The sequence below is a fragment of the Rhinopithecus bieti genome, unplaced genomic scaffold (assembly GCF_001698545.2).
Source record: "Rhinopithecus bieti isolate Rb0 unplaced genomic scaffold, ASM169854v2 scaffold_947, whole genome shotgun sequence".
In the NCBI taxonomy this organism is placed as follows: domain Eukaryota; kingdom Metazoa; phylum Chordata; class Mammalia; order Primates; family Cercopithecidae; genus Rhinopithecus; species Rhinopithecus bieti.
The window spans coordinates 1,448,598-1,469,015 of NW_016803664.1; the positions used below are offsets into that span (position 1 = coordinate 1,448,598).

The following is a 20,418-nucleotide window of genomic DNA, read 5'->3' on the forward strand; positions in this document are numbered from 1 at the left end:
GCACACCTGTAGTCCCAGTTACTTGGGAGACTGAGGCAGGAGAATTGCTTGAACCCAGGAGGCAGAGACTGCAGTGAGCTGAGATCACGCCACTGCACTCCAGCCTGGGTGACACAGTGAGACCCTGTTTCAATTAAAAAAAAAAAAAATCAATAGACTATTTTTTTAAAGCAGTTTTAGGGTTTACAGAAAAACTGGGCAGAAAGCACACAGAGTTCCCATAAATGACATATTTTTAAATTGAAACTCTGGCAAATTACTGTTGACTGTTTGTTTTCTAAATAAACTTTCTTTTGGAACACAGTCCCTTCTCATTTGTTAATGTACCATCTTTGGCTGCTTTTCCACTACAATGCAGAGATGAATCTGTGCAGCAGAGACTGTAGGGTATGCAAAGCCTAAAATATTAGTATTTACTATCTGATCCTTTACAGAAAAAGTTTGCTGATCTCTGCATTAGATGATTTTTTTTAGAAGCAAGTACACAAATATTTCAACTCACTTATTTACAAGCAGTCAGCAGTTTATTCATTTCCTGAATTGTAGCCAGTAAACTACTTCAGATGTTTATTAAAACTAAAAAGTGCCTATTTCACACCAATACTATGGAGCCATCCACAGATCTTAATTATTTTTTTTTAACCATTTAAGATCTTCCCAAAAGCTTGTTTCTTTTTTTTTTTTTTTTTGCTTTCCTTCACCAGCATCACTTCAAAAGCAAGTGCCAAGGGTTTTGTTAATAACCTAATAAGGATTGTACTCCTTTGTCTTTTTAGATTTTTTCAAAGGAGAAACAGGTTATGAGATAGCTGGCTAAATCTCCAAATTTTAATTCAGACAGAGCAAGACTCCGTCCCAAAAAAAAAAAAAAAAAAAATTAGTCAGGTGTGGTGGTGTCTGTCTGAATCTCTAAATTTTAAGTTTTACGATGAAAAAAATAACTGGCTGGGTGCGATGTCTCATGTCTATAGTCCCAGCACTTTGGGAGGCTGAAGTGGAAGGATCACTTGAGCCCAGGAGTTTGAGACCAGCCTAAGTAATATAAGCAAACCTTGTCCCTACAGAAAAAACTCCAACACAAACAACAAAACTTAGCCAGGTGTGCTGTTGCATGCCTGTAGTTCCAGCTATTTGGGAGGCTGAGGTGGGAGCATCACTAGAGTCCAGGAATTTTGAAGCTGCAGTGAGCCACTATCATGCCACTGCACTCCAGCCTGGGCAACACAGAGAGACCCTATCTAAAAAAAAAAAAAGAAAAGAAAGAAAAAAATGACAAATCGAGTATGACCTCTTTTAGTAATTATCTACAACATATTGTTTATAATAAATGAGTACTTTAACATATACAAAGGTACTTGGAAGACACTTTAAGTAGTTTAAATATTCTTCCTAAAATTTGAGCAAAGTATCTCAACATATATTAAAAAATAGCTCCCAATTAATAGAGGCCAAATACATTATTATTATCTCGGAAAATGTCCTACCCTATAAATACTACTGAATTAACTGGATTTCCTGAGGAAATCATTATTATTTTTAAGACATGTTCTCACTGTCCTCCAGGCTGGATCGCAGTGGCAGGATCACGGCATGCTGCAGCCTTGACCTCCCAGGTTAAAGCAATCCTCCTACCTGAGCCTCCCAAGTAGCTGGAACTATGGGCATGCACCACCACACCTAATTTTTTTTTTTTTTTTTTGGGGACAGAGTCTTGCTCTGTCCCCCAGGCTGGAGTGCAGTGGCCAGATCTCAGCTCAATGCAAGCTCCACCTCCCAGGTTTACACCATTCTCCTGCCTCAGCCTCCTGAGTAGTTGGGACTACAGGCGCCCGCCACCTCACCCAGCTGGTTTTTTGTATTTTTTAGTAGAGACAGGGTTTCACTGTGTTAGCCAGGATGGTCTCGATCTCCTGACCTCGTGATCCGCCCGTCTCGGCCTCCCAAAGTGCTGGGACTACAGGCTTGAGCCACCGCGCCCGGCCCTGGCTAATTTTTGTATTTTTTGTAGAGGTGGGGTTTTACTACATTGCCCAACCTGGTCTTGAACTCCTGGCCTCAAGCAGTCCTCCCACGTCAGCCTCCCAAATCGCTGGGATTACAGGTGTGAACTACCGCACTCGGCCCTGGCAAATTATTAATATAAGCACAAGAATATTTAAATTAATAAAAGAAAAAAGCTACTCAGACTCCAAATGTTCCACTATAACGTAAAACCTCAAAAATCTAGCCCAATTATTCTATCGTCCAGGCTGGAGTGCAGTGGCAAAATCATGGCTCATTGTAGCCTCGACCTCCCCGGGCTCAGGTGATCCTCCCACCTCCACCTCCCAAGTAGCTGGGACCACAGGCGTGCACCACCATGCTTGGCTACTTTTTTGTATTTTTTGTAGAGATGGGGTTTTGACATGTTGACCAAACTCCTGGACTCAAGCAGGAGCCCAAACTCCTGCTTAAATTTGCCTACCTCAACCTCCTAAAGTGCTAGGATTACAGGTGTAAGTCCCCGTGCCTGGCCCATTCTGTAATTCTTAATCATCTAAAAAGGAAAGTAAATTTGGGAATAGACTCAAGCAAGACCAAAAATAGTAACAACAAAACCTTCTGTTTAAACTGTAAGTGAAATCTTAAACAGGAATGTGAAACGTCCTAAGAGTGACATGCCAAGGTTTTGGCACCTGTGATTTTGATAACCCAAAGGAAAAGATAAATGCAGGGGACTCAGCAATAACTCAGAACTAAGAAGCACTTTATATAGGTGATGGCAAGTACAAAAATTACTACTAGCCAAATAATGTTTTTAAATGCTTAACAATTAGAATACCAATATAATAAGTATTCAAGAAACACACACTTTGAGTTCCAACACCTCTTCAAAGTTGGGAAGATACTTGAGAAAATATAAAATTGAGTTATTTGCCAGTCTCTGCTCTTTAGAAAAGAGAAGTCAGGGGTTGGGCAGAGTGGCTCACTCCTGTAATCCCAGCACTTTGGGAGGCCGAGGTGGGCGGATCACCTGAGGTTAGGAGTTCAAGACCAGCCTGGCTAACATGGTGAAATCCCATCTCTACTAAAAATACAAAGAATTAGCCAGGCGTGGTGGCAGGTGCCTGTAATCCCAGCTACTCAGGAGGCTGAGGGAGGACAATCACTTGGGCCCCAGAGGCAGAGGCTGCAGTGAGCCAAGACCATGCCACTGCACTCCACCCTGGGTGACAGAGCGAGACTCCGACTCAAAAAAAAAAAAACAAAAGAGAGAGAGAGAGAAAATTACATATATTGAACATCTACTAATTGTCATTCAATTTTATGTTACCTGAATCCCCAGCAATCCTATGAAGCAGGCATTATTAACCCCATTCAAAGAATAAACTAAGGCTTTAAAACGTTAATTTATCCAAAGTAAGTAGAAGTACTGTGATGAGAAGTGAGATCAGACACCAAAGCCAATTGCCTTTTCCATTACACCAATACTCACAGGCTTTTTTAACAACAGCAGAAGACTTTCCACTCAATGAAATCTTATATAAAACATCATCTGAAACATATTTTAAATCAATAATTGATAGAACTTTGTGACCAGGGAAAAGTGGAGCATGATGGGGAAAGAATAATCAAAGTTGACCCTAAGGCTCAGGAAACTCTAAAAATCAAGATCCATACAATTGATAGCAATGGAAATTTGGCAAGTGAAGATAAGTTTGTAGAAGAAAATGATGTCTGCTTTGGAACTGTGACATTTTTAGTTTGACATTCAAACAGGGAGTTGAGTTTGGAACAAAGAAGATAACATTTTTATATTGCAGTTTATTTTGTATTACGTATGGCAAAATGGACCCACTAAATAATAGTCAAATTTCCCTAATATGAAATATGCAGTGTTTACATACATATGTGTGTATATATGTAGCATTTATATATTCAGCATGAATATATAGTATTCGTGATTTTTTAGTTGAAATTGTAAAGAAAGTATTCTTTAGAAAATATTAGAAGTAATAATGGGAATCAAAGAGAAGCTTTACCCACTTTTTTCAAAATAAGGACTCAAAAACTTAAGGATTATTTCAGCATGCCTTTAATTCTGGCTCCAGCAAATAAAAATGTATGTATTATAAGCTATTACACATCATGCTTTACATTTTAATTTCTTGTATGTACTATTCATTTACTACTAATAACATAATACTTACTATACTTAAAAATACTAAAATTCAGACTTTTTAGTAAATCTAATTGGCTTTCTACTTGCTATCAGTATTTCTTTCTTTTTCTTTTCTTTTTTGAGATGGAGTCCTGCTCTGTCACCCAGGCTGGAGTGCAGTGACACAATCTCGGTTCACTGCAAACTCCGTCTCCTGGGTTTAAGCAATTCTCTACCTCAGCCTCCCAAGTAGCTGGGATTACAGGCACCCGCCAGCACGCACGGCTAATTTTTGCATTTTTAGTAGAGACAGGGTTTCACCATCTTCACCAGGCTGGTCTTGAACTCCTGACCTTGTGATCCACCCACCTTGGCCTCCTAAAGTGCTGGGATTACAGGCATAAGCCACCGTGCTCCACTGCCATCAGTATTTCAAAACAGGAAAATTTTATGAGACAACCCACAAGTTAAAAAGGCTTTGAAACTCTGAAACACTTTTGTCAGTTTTTATCATAATTTAGACCCTATCCTCAGAGTAAGACCAAGGCCTATTTAAAACTGTCAGAAACTGCAGATATATTCACACATATTAAATTGCAGGAATGTCTTATTTTATAAGCACTTCAAAGTGTTTTAGAGCAATAAAGAATGTTGTTGCAGTGAGATTTACTAATAAAAGATTTACTAGTAGGCTGGGTGCAGTGGCTCACGCCTGTAATCCCAGCACTTTGGGAGGCCAAGGTGGGCTGACTGCCTGAAGTGAGGAGTTCGAGACCAACCTGGCCAACACGGTAAAACCCTGTCTCTAATAAAAATACAAAACAATTAGCTGGGTGTGGTGGCAGGTGTCTGTAATCCCGGGTACTTGGGACACTGAGGCAGGAGAGTAGCTTGAACCCAGGAGGCGGGGGTTGCAGTGAGCTGAGACTGCACCATTGCACTCCAGCCTGGGCAATAAGAACTAAACTGTCTGAAAAAAATATATAAAGATTTACTAGTAAAAGAAGGCATCTTGCATCCAGAATTCACCACTTACATTGAAGAAGCTCAGCAAGCTTACTATGCTGAAAAATCTCCCCCCCAAAAAATTAATAATAAAACTTTTACATTAATTGCTTGAAAGATGGATGAGAACAGGGTAAGGTAAGAGACCAGTTTGAAGGCTACTAAGGTAGTCCAGGTGAGAGATGAAGGCCTGAACTAGGGTAGTGGCAGTAGAAAAAGAAGTTACTAATTACTGAAAAACATCCAAGAATATATTTAATAAACTACAATGGGAAAGGCAAGTTTATTCACCATAGTACCCCAAAGAGACTCTGAAATTAGAAGTGTCAGACACTTCAGAAGATGTAAGATAAAGCACAGAGAGCTAAAACCGGGAGTCTGTATAAAGAGCAACCAGTACCAGATTGCAGAATTTGATCTAAGAAATCATGAAGTCTATTTTTGCTTCTCTGACTTTATCATTGGCTCTCCCACCCTGTTGTGCCCCAGACCTATTGTCCACCAGACTTATTGCTATCTTGAACTTCATCCTCCCAATCAAACATCCTGAGTGAGAGCTCTGGTTCTAGAGTAGGTGATAATTTTACCTTGGGCTAGTTATTTAAACTTTATGCACTTCAATTTTCTTTTGACAACGGAGTTTCACTCTTGTTGCCCAGACTGGAGTGCAATGGCACGATCTAGGCTCACTGCAAACTCCGCCTCCCAGGTTAAAGTGATTCTCCTGCCTCAGTCTCCTGAGTAGCTGGGATTACAGGTATGTGCCACCACGCCCGGCTAATTTTGTATTTTTAGTAGAGATGAGGTTTGTCCATGTTGGTCAGGCTGGTCTCAAACTCCTGACCTCAGGTGATCTGCCCACCTCGGCCTCCCAAAGTGCTGGGATTACAGGCGTAAGCCACTGCGCCTGGCCTCAATTTTCTATATACATAAAATAAGAACAATAGTCTACATAAGGATTTCATGATGTGGCTGAGAAAATTAAAAGAGAAAACACATACAATGCATGTAAAATAATGCACAGTATCTGGACACAAAAATAATTGAGTACTTACTATTATTATTCAAAGTCCCTATGATTGTTAGTACCACCTGTGCCCAAATGTCCTTCACCTGGGACTCAACAGATAAGGTTGGATAGGGAGTGAGAAGGTTTTTCACTAAAAGACTACTCATATCAAGGGGAGAAGAAGAAATGAACACATCTATCACTATTAGAGGGCAACCCCTACTGGCAGTATTTATTCTCTCCTCAGCCGTTGTCTACCATATCTTACAAATCCATAGTTAGAACACCAATTCTTGGAAGAGATTGGGAATGAAAGCCTCAGAAATGTTCTTAAGTCTTTTGTGTAAACAAAACCCCACAATTGTGTGAAGTTTTAATCTCTTTTTACAGGATCTATATTTAAAAACAAGGTGGGCAGAGGCTAAGATGAAACCTTTGGCTCACCATCTGTTTTTCCTTTTTTATAAGTAATAAACACACTTGGAAAACGTCAAAAGAGCTCTGTGCTTACTTCAGGAAAAGAAAATTTGTGTGATTACAATGTTCCTGCAAGTCAGGGGAAAAAGCATAACCTAGATGGAAGTTAGAAGTGTCTGTGAAAGGATATGAGGTAAAAAAGTCATCAAGGAGTGAGGGAGAACTAGAGAAAAAACTCACCCCTGGCAAAAAGCTCACCCTCATGGTGCCTCACTTTGCTGGTGATAATGAGACAAAAGAATATGTCCATTTGAACTTTTGAATTTTCTGTTAATAGCCTTTTGTTCATTTTGCCATTGTGCTGCTCATCTTTTTCGAATTTATAAGGGCTCTCTGTAAATTAAGAAATTAGGGTTGGCCATGGTGACTCACGCCTGTAATCCCAGCACTCTGGGAGGCTGAGCCAGGATTACTTGAGGCCAGGAGTTCAAGGCCAGACTAGACAACATGGTCAGACACATCTCTACAGAAAAAATAAAAAAGAAATTGGTTGGGCACAGTGGCTCATGCCTGTAATCTTAATACTTTGGAAGGCTGAGGTGGGCAGATCACTTGAGGTCGGGAGTTCGAGACCAGCCTGGCCAAGATGGTGAAACCCTGTCTCTATTAAAAATACAAAAAAGAGCTGGAAATCACATGAACCCAGGAGGCAGAGGTTGCAGCGAGCCAAGATCGTGCCACTGCACTCCGGCCTAGGCGACTGAGTGAGACTCCGTCCAAAAAAAAAAAAAATTAGGTGGGCATAGTAGCACACACCTGTGGTCCCAGCTGCTCAGGATGCTGAGGTAGGAGGATTGCTTGAGCTCAGGAGGTCGCGGCTATAGGGAGCCATGATTGCACCACCATGCTCCAGCCTGGGTGACAAAATGACAGTCTATCTCAAAAAAAAGAAAAGAAAAGAAAAAAAAAAAAAGGAAATTAGCCCTTAGATAATCCAGCAAATAGTTCCCTTAGTTTAGTGTGTTTTGATTTAGTTTGTGTCTGTTCTTTTTTTTTAAGCTTTTTTATATTTTACAGAATCAAATATATGAATCCTTATCTTACAGTTTATAGGTTTGATGTTTGGGGAAACCAACTTTATATTAAAAATCCTTCTTCAGGACCCCAGCATCCCTCCCATGACTTGGAACAGGAGATAATCTCTTCTAAGCAAAGAAAAAAATTGGGAAAAGAATTCCCTACCAAAAACAGTTAAGAAGGAGAGGAGATGTGTTTCCAGCATCTTAAATTAGTGCATTCATTTTTCTACTAAAATGCTATACAATGATCAGATATTACAACACTCTATCTTCTCTATCACAACGTATAGTACAGGTTATATGTAAGTTTTTTTGTATGTATATTGGCCTCAGAACCTATAACATTCTAAAAGAAAAAAAAAAGTATAACCAAGTAGGGATTCCCTCTATATTAAAAAAAAACCTTTGTAAGCACTAAAATATATATGTTATTTACCTCTAGCTTAACTTCATAAACACCTAATTACATGGGTTACAGCCCTCAAATATACCTATAAAAAGCACTTTTTTTTACAGCTAAAATAAGATTTTAAAAAACTATTAAAATCACACATAGTCAAAAGAAGCAAAATAAAATGTGTTCTAAGTGACACATTTTGATAAGTTTACCTGGTATAATTTGTAATTTGAGCCTAGGAGTTTGAGACTAGCTGGGGCAGTATAGTGAGACCCCATCTCTACAAAAAAACAATAAAAAGGAAAAATACAGAGGTAGATGAAACTATCTCTTGAAAATGTAAACAGAATTACAAATTTGAGCTTGAATTAAATGTAATAGATTTCTTTTTTGATTTGTTAGATTATCACAGCTCAACTATTTAATAGATTTTCTTTTTTTATAATTAAAAAAAAAATTTTTTTTCTTTTATAGAGATGGGCTCTCATTATGTTGACCAGACTGGTCTCAAACTCCTGGGCTCAACTGATCCTCTGGCTTTGGCCTTCCAAAGTGCTAGGATTACAGGCGTGAGCCACAGTGCCCAGTCAACTATTTAATAGATTATGAACGATCACCTACTCTCTATCAGTTCTGAACCAATACTTTCAACTCAGTCCTTACCCTGTTTGATCACTTTTACTGTCACTTCTCATCCAGAACTACTACACTTATTCCTTTGCTCAAATCCTTCCAGTTTGTTCAGTCTATTGATTTTCTAATAATTTCATCCTCTCCCAAAAGAGATGATCAGCTGTTTTCCCTTTCAGTTCTCTAATTCTCTCCCCCTACACCCCAGGTATCAGTTCTTGAAAGAAAAGCCCAAGTCTTGATAACTCTAACCAGTCATTCTTCTTGCTCCTATTTCCACACATAAGCGAACTAGGGAAAGACCAAAAACAAAGCACAACTGATCATCTAATCCTTTTTAAAGGACACCTCAATTTATCCATGCTACTAACTGGCAGTCTTTCTGTTTGTGCCTCAAATTCCTAAGCATAATCTCCACTGAGATGCTTCTTTAAAATGCAATATACTTTTCTCACAAAATTCACCCCATCAAATGCTTTACAATCTTAATTATTAATGAGTTCAATAGTTACTGCTGAGTTCAATGATTATTTTGCCAAATTGAAAAATATAAGGGTTCAGTTTTCATCTACCTCTCTTTTTTTTCCTTATTATTATTTTTTTACAGACATGGGGGTCTCACTACATTGCCCCAGCTGGTCTCAAACTCCTGGGCTCAAGCGATCCTCCTGTCTTAGCCTCCCGCAATGCTGGGATTACAGGCATGAGCCACCACACACGGCCAACCTCTCTATCAACGTGACCTTGTCTCTGTATTTTTCTTGTTCCATTCCTCCCAATACTTCAGAAAATACGGTTGTTGTTCCTTTCCTCTAAAGAGAACTGAGGATTCCATGTTATCCTGACTTTTCAGTGACCTTGTCCCTACACCTGTCATCTTCAGCAGAATCTTCCCTACTCCATCAGCTCTCTGATGCTGCTGCATCTGACAATAGTAACGTACTAAATTTTTATTACATTATCTTTCCCTGAATACTCTCATGACATTGCCCTATTTCTAGTTCTCATTCCACATCTCAAATTGTGCCTATGCTGGTTTTTCACTCCCTCACCCTTAATATTCTTCCCTTCCTCCCCCAATTTGATCTTTACTCCTCTGTTTTCTCTCTGTCTCCTGGAGAATGAGGTAGGGGAGCAGAGGGAGTGGGGAAATTGAGGCAGGATGGAGAGGATGTTTCTGCTGGCAATTTGTCACTCTCACATATTGGGATGGCAAAAAAGTTGAGAACTATTGCTCACTACTCTCTGGAGAATTCATTTAGTCTCAGAACTACCATATTTACTCTAGGTAGTAATTCTCCGATTTGATTTTTCTCTGTAATTTTATAGCCTCTTGCAGGTGAATCACCTGAGGTCAGGAGTTCAAGACCATCCAGGCCAACATGGTGAAACCCTGTCTCTAATAAAAATACAAAATTAGCCGGTGTAGTGGCACACGCTTGTAGTCCCAGCTACTGGAGAGACTGGGACAGGAGAATCACTTGAATCCGGGAGGCAGAGCTGAGATCCTGCCACTGCACTCCAGCCTGGGCAAGACAGAGTGAGACTCTGTCTCAAAAACAAACAAACAAACAAACAAACAAACAAACAAAAAATCAGCCTCTTTCCTGAGACCCAGTCCATGCTTCTAACAGCATAATGAATATTTATATTTTTATGTCCCACTACTGGACATTTCCAACTAAACACAACCAAACTTTGGCATCAACTTTCCCATCTAAAATAATTCCCTTAATACCTTCCCTATCTTTTGAAAGACCCAACCAATCTCTGTTACTCAGGTTTGAAAAATGGTGTTACTGTCTTCACTTCTTATAGCCAGTCAGTGATGAAATCATCATTGGGAATGCTACATTATCCTCATCAAAGAAAGGGGGTAAAGGACTCTAACCAAAGCGCTATCCGCATCAATTCTTCCTGCTACACTCACTACAATCTTACTTCTAGCCTAATATCAAAGTAAAAGACCACTTTCTTCATGTCATTTCTTTATCTAGCAATTTAGAATAGCTCCAATATCAGCTATATATAAAGTCTAAACACCTACAGCAAATGGGTCCTCTGAAATCTGACAACCACCTTCACAGCCCATTTACTATTTTTCTCTACTAAAGCATTTCTCAACCTTTTTGTTCCCAGAGCCCTTTACAGTCTTAAAATGATTGAGAACCCCAATAACTTTCATCTATGTGGGTATCTATCTATATCCACCTTATTATAAATTAAAATTGAGAAAAATTTAAAACACAAAGTACAGAGGCATACATTACATTAACTGTCAGAGCGATGCCATTACATCACGTAGCCTGAAAAACTCCACGGACACTTGTGAGAGAATGAGAGTGAAAAAGGCAAATAACATCTTAGTATTATTATAAAAATAGTTTTGACTTCTAGTATGCGGCTCACTTTGAGAATACTGCTCTACTTTGCTTCTCTTATCCATCTCTTCATCAATCATCAATGATTACTTATGACTGGTTTTTGTGTGCATCAATAGGGAGAAAAAAAAAAACACTGATAACCACAGATTTACAAAACAATCTCCAAATTCATTAGCATGCTTGCTCATTCACAGTCTGACAAAACCTATCAATTTTATTTCCTGCTATTACCACCATTTCCTTTACCTCCTATGCTGCACAATTCAACCCAGGTTGAAGGTCCCAAGTAGAAGAAATCCTTTTCTGCTTCAGTATCTTTCAATACACTATTCTCTTTGCCCAGAAGGTCTTTTCTCACTCATCCTTTGGATCTAGTTCACAGGTTATCTCTTCTATGAAGTCTTCCCTTGATAATCCCCTCCCCAATTACCCTTTTCTCTGCGCTTCCATAGCATATTAGAGCTTCTCACATTGCACTGTAATTATTGTTTATATGTTTGTCATCCCACTACATGAAGGCAGATTTGCATCATTTCCTTGTTTTTCTTTTTTGGGGATAGGGTTTCGCTCTTGTTGCCCAGGCTGGAGTGCAGTGGCTTGATCTCGGCTCACTGCAACCTCCACCTCCTGAGTTCAAGCAATTCTCCTGCCTCAACCTCCCAAGTAGCTGGGATTACAGGTGCCCACCACCATGCCCGCCTAATTTTTTTGTATTTTTAGTAGAGATGGGGTTTCACCATGTTGGCCAGGGTGACCTCGAACTCCTGACTTTACGTGATCCACCCGCCTCAGCCTTCCAAAGTGCTAGGACTACAGGTGTGAGCCACCGCGCCTGGCCTCATCTTTGCATTTCTAGTACCTCACGCACAGTGGGAACCCAAATATTTGATCATTCACTTGAATCTGTCTGAATTGAATGAGTCAGTTTAATATGCATCTATCTCCAAATACTCCAGACCACAGTACTTGTCCTTTCCTCCAAATTTCTGCAGTACTATATAAGAAGAAAGACTAAAGGAAAATAATAGCTATTCCTTCCTACAAAAAAGATTAGGGACTCTGGCCCATTAGAGCAAGTCTAACTCCCTAGTTGAGAGCCTCTTTCAAGTGGCTCTTCTTCACCTTTTCACCATATTTTTCATTATTCTCCAACATTGACTTACCACCTCTGTCATTTAATAAACATATAAGCACACAATATCCATTCTATCTTCATTCCTTTGGTTTATACTCTTCTCTCCCCTGGGAATTCCATTTCCCTGTTATTCTAAATTCTCTTCCTTAAAAGATCTGTTAAATTGCTCTAATATTGGTGTCTTTTTAAAAAAGAAAGAAAACAAAAGATTGGTTCAAGACCCATAAATCCCATGAAGCTTTCTAGGACTATGCTATACCAAAGGAAAATTTCCCCTTTCTGAATATCAAATGCATTTCCACAGATTTACCACAATTTACCTACCACTTGTCTCATATAACTTACTATTTCTTGTTCTTAAACAGTTTCAAGTAAGTCAATGATGCCACCTCAAACAGCTTGACAGCCTTTTAAGGGCAGGTACTGTCTTCACTCAAAACATCTCAGTGCCATTATGCACCAGACAATGGCAAGGTTTCTAATTTTATTTCTTTTGTACCAGCCCTTGCTAGTGACAGGAAAATAAAGGCATGTTTGATAAACACTATTCCCTTTACGTGATTTTCTTCCTAACTGTTCAGAAGAATCCAGGTTATTTTTTTATTTTCCTTTTCTTTCTTTTTTTTTTTTTTGAGACGGAGTCTCGGTCTGTCGCCCAGGCTGGAGTGCAGTGGCCGGATCTCAGCTCACTGCAAGTTCTGCCTCCCGGGTTCACGCCATTCTCCTGCCTCAGCCTCCCAAGTAGCTGGGACTACAGGCACCTGCCACCTCCCCGGCTAGTTTTTTGTATTTTTTAGTAGAGATGGGGTTTCACCATGTTAGCCAGGATGGTCTTGATCTCCTGACCTCGTGATCCGCCCATCTCAGCCTCCCAAAGTGCTGGGATTACAGGCTTGAGCCACCGCGCCCGGCCTCCTTTTCTTTTAATATATGGTCTCACTATATTGCCCAGGCTGGTCTCAAACTTCTGGGCTCAAGCGATTGTCTTGTGTCAGCCTCCAGAGTAGCTGAGCTTACAAAGTAGCTGAGATTACAGGCGCACACCACCACACCCAGATTGGGTTATTTTTTTTTCTAGGAAACATTGTATCTATAGATATAATTACCAATTTGAAAATAAAATAGGTGCTGTGAGATGCATCTTCTCAGCACCCTAACACTGCAAGCTTAAATAAGACACTTCATTTTACAGGTAACTCTCTCTGAGTCCTCATCATACCTATTTTTAAGGGTCCTTCCTTTTTTTGCTCCTTCACCTTAGACATATCTTTTCTTATTTTAGTTTTTAAGAGTTTTAGCTCCTTTAACACATTCAGATGTATTACTGGTAATAATGCCAAACCATTTGAGAGCCAAAGAAATGAGGCAAGTAAAAATCATGCATAAAATGAAAACAATCTTTGAAAACCAAGAAGTTATGGTAATTGGGTCTCAGACCAATGCTTTTCCTTAAATGGAATTTGTCTAAAGAGCCACATCTTTCCCATCACCATTGTCTTAAGTATCTACACACGAATGGGGCATTAGTTGGAAATCAGACTAAACATAACCATCAAAACTTAGTCCATGATACCAAGGATTGATGGTAACTTCTGAAGATTACTTTCTCCAATTCTTCACTTTTTTGTATATGTGATAAAGTAGGTAAGAAAACGTAGGAAATTATAGTTTAAAATAATCATAAGATTAAAGATACTCTAAGTCCTTCTTGTTTCTAAGTGTATCAACCACAATTGAATGTTGAAACAACACTACAAGAGAAAACGGAGGTTAGGGGCAATTCTTTTCGATATATGTACAAGGGATTATTCTTTCAACATGGAAGTCTGGGAATGAATTTCATGTAAGAAGGGGACTGATGAATGAGGAAAGAAAGGAAGCCATCACCTGACATGCAGCAGCTCCCTCACCCCGTTTTCCTCCACCCCAAAAGCTGCAGGAAGTAGAAAGCTGCAGAATGTACCTTCCAGGCCAGGAGCAAAACATTGAGGATGGCCAGCAAGGGGCAGGGTCCATTCTCATTCTGGGTGATGATGGGTGTGTTCTCTTCCTTCCACTGGATCCACTTGATGTGATACACAGACTGTCCCGGGAAGCGTTCCTTGGAGACCGCCTGCACCTGAGCGGTCTCCTCCTCCTCCTCTTCCTCCTCCTTGCACAGAGGAACAGCCCCGGGCAACACAGCCGCGCCCTCCTCCTCCTCAGGGACCCTGTTCTCCGCTCCCTCCTCACTATTGAACTCGCAGCTACTGGGAAAAGAATGCAGGTTAGAGAACGACTCCAGAGAGTCCAGGCTCGGCGATTCCCCAGGAGGGGTCGGGTCGCTGCAACTGCTGCTGAGGCCGCCGGCGCTGCTGGGCTCTTCGGAGCCGGCGGCCGTCAGCTCTGCTTGGCAGGTGCCGGCGAGATCCGGGCGGGCTCCCGCGTCTCCGGCGGGACCCAACTCATGACCCACTCCGGCCACGGCTGTCTCCGGGGAGGCGGTCACCTTGTACTGCCCTCTCAGAGGCGCCTCGGCGGCAGCAGGACTCTCCAAACCACTATCCTTCAAGTCCAAACCCGGGGAGGAGCTGCAAGGTCCGGGAACCTCAGGAGAGCCCGCGGGAGAAGCCGAGTCCGGGAGGCTCCTGCTGGCGGCCGCCGCCCCCAGCCCATTCCCGCCGCTGCTCTCTGCCGCCCATACCCCAGGACCATCACCAGCGGCAAGCCTGGTCTCCTGTAGCCCTTCCTGCGAAGAACCTGTCCCTGACGCTGGCCCGGCCGCCACCCCGTGTTCTAGCGGCTGCAGGCTCTCGGGGCTGCTCTCCATACCGGGCCGCCCGCCCCCAGCTCTATGGAGACCGCGGCCAGTTCTCCGCAGCCAGCGCCTCGGACGCCATGACAGCTGTATTGGCAGCAACAGCGCCCTGGCGCGGCCCCGGCCAGGCACGTCACCGGGGAGGGCACTAAGAACGCGCGCGCGCGCGCGCTACCGCGCTCTCAGTGCGCTCTGAGCTTGCCTCCGCTTGACTGCGCGCTGAGGGGCGAAGGCGAACCACTCAGCAGCCTCCCACGTGGCCCAGCCCCTTCCGTGTGCCCGCCCGAGCTCGCGCTCCGAAGGCCGGGCGTGGAGGGCGTGGCTAGGAGGGCGCGGCCGGGGGGCGCGCCCCCGCGGCTCAGCTCCCGTAGGAAAACATCCTCTCACTATGTGGCCGGAAGTTGAACTCCGGGGCAGCCCGCTTGTGTGCGGCTTCTTTAAAGGCAAGGCAGGCGGCGGACAGCTTGGTTGTAACCCTTTAGCGCTGGGTCGTGTGTGGCCCACCCTCGGGCTCAGGCATTGTGGAGTGGTTGGAGGTGGTTGTAGTATTTGGCAAAGAATTTGTCCCTGAAGGGCTCAGGAGACCTGTTTTCTCAGCTCCTAATATGGAAAATTGAAGGCATTTCTTACGAGATGCAGATTTTAAAGCGGGCATATCTACTCGAGAGGTTTGGATTACTGCACTGCACAAATTCCAGTATCTCTCGGTTTTGGCTGAGAAGAGCTGTGCTTCTCACCAGCTACTGGTGAGACACTCGCCCTGCAGGCAGAGTCGGTATGGTTGTGGACATTGACCTGCGCAGCAAAAGAAAGTGGCTAATTTGCGCCAATAATAATAAATTAGCTTGTGTTTGAATTAGCCAAGTGTTTGCGGTTTTGCTAACTTGGCTTCACTTTGCATGGAGTGGGAAATGCCTGCTTCTGAAAAGGTGACTGTTTTCCTAATTAGAATAGACTCCTCTAAGGCCATGCAGTTTTCAAAGAAAAAAGACAAGCTGGACGTTTTGTTAGTAACAAAATGTATGTGGGTCCTATTCTAACTTGTTCCAGAAAAGGGCTTTTTCGCCCATTTTTTTCTTTTCAACATTTTCTGGGCTCTTGGGGATACAAAAATTAACAAGACAGGTCTTCCTTCGCAGACATATAAATACCTCTGTTGGTTAGAGAAGGCAGACAAAAATTGCAAAGTAGTATTTCATTCATTCGTTTAATACATTTTAGTACCAAGTAAGTTGCTGGATACTGTCTGGCACTGGGGATGCCATAGTGGGTCACAGAGCTTATATCTTCGTGGAGGTTACTGGTTTTTTTTTTTTTTTTTTGAGACAGAGTCTCGCTCCGTGGCCCAGGCTGGAGTGCAGTGGCGCGATCTCGGCTCACTGCAGGCTCTGTCTCCCGGGTTCATGCCATTCTCCTGGCTCAGCCTCCCGAGTAGCTGGGACTACAGGCGCCCGCCACCACGCCCAGCTGATTTTTTGTATTTTTAGTAGAGACAGGGTTTCACCGTGTTAGCCAGGATGGTCTCATGATCCGCCTGCCTCGGCCTTCCAAAGTGCTAGGATTACAGGCGTGAGCCACCACGCCCAGCCACACTTAATATGTATTACATATAATACATGCATGTTTAATACTTATATTCTTGTTTACCTGAGAATGCAGAAGACTGTGCCTTTTTTTTTTCTCTTGAGATGCAGTCTTGCTTTGACGCCCAGGCTAGAGTACAGTGGAGTAATCTTGGCTCATTGCAACCTCCACCTCCCAGGTTCAAGTGATTCTCCTGCCTCAGCTTCCTGTAGCTAAGACTACAGGGGCACACCACCATGCCTGGCTAATTTTTTTTGTATTTTTAGTAGAGACGAGGTTTCACTACCTTGGCCAGGCTGGTCTGGAGCTCCTGACCTTGTGATCCGCATTGACATGATACTATGATATATGTCTAACTGTGGGGTCCAGCCCTAGGGGGCTTAGCGGGTGTTCTCCCCATGTGCAGAGACAAGAGATTGTAATAAATAAAGACACAAGACAAAGAGATAAAGAGAAAACAGCTGGGCCTGGGGGACCACTACCATCAACATGCGGAGACGGGTAGTGGCCCTGAAGGGCTGGACTCGCTAATGTTTATTGCATACAAGAGAACTGGGCAGGGTAAGGAGGGTGAATCTTCTAAGTGATTGACAAGAGAAGCAAGTCACGTGATTACAAGATAGGGGTAGCTGAAGCCTAGGGAGAAGGCAGCATACCTCAGCATTTTCTTCTCTGCACTTATAAGAAAGATCAAAGAGTTTAAGACTTTCACTATTTCTTCTACCGCTATCTACTTACGAACTTCAAAGAGGAACCAGGAGTATGGGAGGAGCGTGAAAGTGGACAAGGTGCCTGACCATTGAAGCACAGTGCCACAGGGAGGGGTTTAGGCCTCCAGATGACTTCGGGCAGGCCTGGATAATATCCAGCCTTCCACAAAAAGCTGGTGGAGCAGAGTGTTCCCTGACTTCTCCAAGGAAAGGACACTCCCTTTTGCGGTCTGCTAAGTAACGAGTGCCTTCCCAGACACTGGCCTTACCACTTGACCAAGGAGCCCTCAAGCAGCCCTTATGCGGGCATGACAGGAGGCTCACCTCTTGCCTTCTAGGTCACTTCTCACAATGTCCCTTCAGCACCTGACCCTATACCTGTTGGTTATTCCTGGGGTATATTAGTAATGCAACAAAGAGTAATATTAAAAGCTAATAGTCAATAATGTTTATAATAATGATTGATAATCATCCATAATAATCTCTATGTCTAATTTGTATTTTAACTATTCTTATTCTGTTTTCTTTATTATACTGAAACAGTTTGTGCCTTCAGTGTCTTGCCTCGGTGCCTAGGTAGTCCTCCACCCACATCCAAATCTTGGACAACAGGAAAATTATAAAAGATAATGGAGAGCTTTTTCAGAATGTTGAATTTAGGAGTTGTGTATGCTTTTGATCTTCATGTCAATCCATAAACAATAAATCTTGTTCTTAAATTTGAATTTGTTGCCTAAAATAGAATTGGAGATGTTAAGAGATCAAAATATACGCTGCTGGTTTAAGCATTTTATGGTATTTTAGGCCATGAAATATAAATAAGAATAGTACAGATTTCAAGGCTGGGCGCAGTGGCTCACGCCTGTAATCTCAACACGTTGGGAGGCTGAGGCGGGCAGAGCACCTGAGGTCGGGAGTTCAAGACCAGCCTGACCAACATGGAGAAACCCTGTCCCTACTAAAAATACAAAATTAGCTGTGTGTGGTGGCACATGCCTATAATCCCAGCTACTTGGGAAGCTGAGGCAGGAGAATCGCTTGAACCTGGGAGGCGAAGGTTGTGGTGAGCTGAGATTGCGCCATTGTGCTCTAGCCTGAGCAATAAGAGTAAAAACCCCCCTAAAAAAAAAAAAAAAAAAAAAAGAATAATACAGATTTCAGGAAATTTAGAATTTAGCATGGTACCTCAAATGTAAAAAGGAAATCTATAAAGCTGTGTTATATGAGTAAATTAAATGAATGAATCATTTATAGGCCAGTGGGCCATAGAAGAGCCAAAAATCATGGCATACACTGCTCAAATAATGGCCCGTCACCATTTTTCAAAACCTTTACTTGGAGAAACCTATACTTGCTGTGGTAGTTTTTCTTGGTATGTCTTTCACATGCTCACATGGCATCATTTAATAATTTATTTGTAACAAACAGAACCAGTTTTTATTTTCATGTGTTGTCAACAATTACGCTCAGAAAAACAACTGTGAAAATATAGGTAGTTATTTAAGTTCATGAAAATGTACATAGTTATTTTTTAAGGGAGGTGAGGAGTGGCATCTAGGGAGAATAACGGAAGACAAACTGATATTTTATTCTTATTTTGTGTATATGTATCTTTAGGTAAACTCGGAGGTAAGATTGCCATTTTTAAGTTAAATAGTTACCATCCAAATTTAATTTAATTAATTTATTTAAGACAGGGTCTCACTCTGTCACCCAGGTTGGAGTGCAGTTGCACAATCATGACTCCCTGAAATCTCAACCTCCCAGGTTCAAGTGAGCCTCCTGCCTCAGTCTACTGAGTAGCTGGGACTACAGGTGTACACCACCATGCCCTGCCAGTTTTTAAAATTTTTGTAGAATATGTTGCCCAGGCTGGTCTTGAACTCCTGAGTTCAAGCAATCCTCCCACCTCAGTCTCCCAGAATGCTGTAATTATAGGCGTGAGCTAGTGCGCCTGGCCACTATCCAAATTTTAAAAATTATTTTTCAAAGTATCAGATGTAATAGTCTTAAAAGTTAAATAATTTATATAAAAACAAAGCAGTTCCCTGTTCTGTCCTTCCAGACCCTTGAGTCCTGTTCTTTATAAACAGCCTCACAGTCTCTTTCAACTCATAGCTGTTCCTTTTTTTTTTGAAACAGGGTCTCACTATGTTGCCCAGACTGGAGTGCTGTGGCTATTCACAGTGGCTGTTGTGGCACAGTACAGCCTCTAACTTGGCTCAAGGAATCCTACTGACTCAGCCTCCAGAGTAGCACAAACTACAGGTGCTCACCACCACACCCAGCCTCATAGCTGTTCTTTAGCTCTTCGTACCCTTGTTTCTCAGAAACATGTTTACACTCTGGTTTCTTCATTTAACAATTGTGGGCTGGGTGCTGTGACTCACTCCTGTAATCCCAAAACTTTGGGTGGCCAAGGTTAGAGGATTGCTTGAGCCCAGGAGTTCGAGGCTGCAGTGAGCTACGATGGCCTGGATAACAGAATAAGACCATCTAAAAAATAAAACCCCAAACACTGTATTCCATTCACTGGACAGAAAAAAATAATTGTATATATTGTTTATTGATTTATTCCCATGGAAGATGAGGATTTAGTTCTTTCCTTTTATATCATTCTTCCTCCTATTGCTCCAATCTTCCAGTTATTAAACAATTTTTGATTACATACTCAAAGATTAAAGCATTAGAACTACGTAAGTATTCACCACGAAGTCAGGTATTTTACTGTGATTTATTTTGTGTTAAGCTTTTGTCTGTCTTAGAATTAACAGTTGTCTCAAAGAATAAAAAAGAACAAACAAGAAAAATTGCTCAATTGCTTCATTATTTTATTTGCTTAATTCTTCACTTCCCACTAACTTAGCTACAGAGTTAGCAGTATAATCAGTCATACCAACTTATTCCTCAGGTCCATGTTGATACTGTATACTTTCTTCCTGGAACAGTCACTTCTTTTCCTCTGCTCTGGACTTTTCTTTTATAAGTCTGCTACACAGGTGTCATCCTGGGATTTCTCTTGATCACTTTTTGAGGAATTCCTTCTTCTGTGTTGATTCCTTTGTTTCTTGGATCTCCTTTTTCTTTAATGATGCATATTTTGCTTTTTTTTTTTTTTTTTTTTTTTTTT

The 20,418-nt window shown here is 41.7% G+C and overlaps 1 protein-coding gene and 1 long non-coding RNA gene across 3 annotated transcripts in view; one reads left to right on the top strand and one right to left on the bottom strand.

Moving 5' to 3' along the window:
• MINDY2 (MINDY lysine 48 deubiquitinase 2) overlaps window positions 1–15,298 on the bottom strand; it is an 80,715-nt gene extending 65,417 nt beyond the window's left edge. The window contains exon 1 of one of the 2 annotated variants that reach the window (XM_017896373.1): window positions 14,161–15,298. In XM_017896373.1, coding sequence (XP_017751862.1) covers window positions 14,161–15,006 — 846 coding nt within the window. In that variant the 5' untranslated portion in view covers window positions 15,007–15,298. The remainder of the gene's footprint in view (window positions 1–14,160) is intronic. The other variant, XM_017896366.1, reaches the window with a different exon arrangement.
• A 33-nt stretch (window positions 15,299–15,331) lies between these two features.
• On the top strand, window positions 15,332–18,013 carry LOC108544954 (uncharacterized). The gene is made up of 2 exons (XR_001889990.1): window positions 15,332–16,018; window positions 17,208–18,013. It is a non-coding gene; the product is annotated as an uncharacterized LOC108544954 (long non-coding RNA).
• Window positions 18,014–20,418: the final 2,405 nt, after the last annotated feature.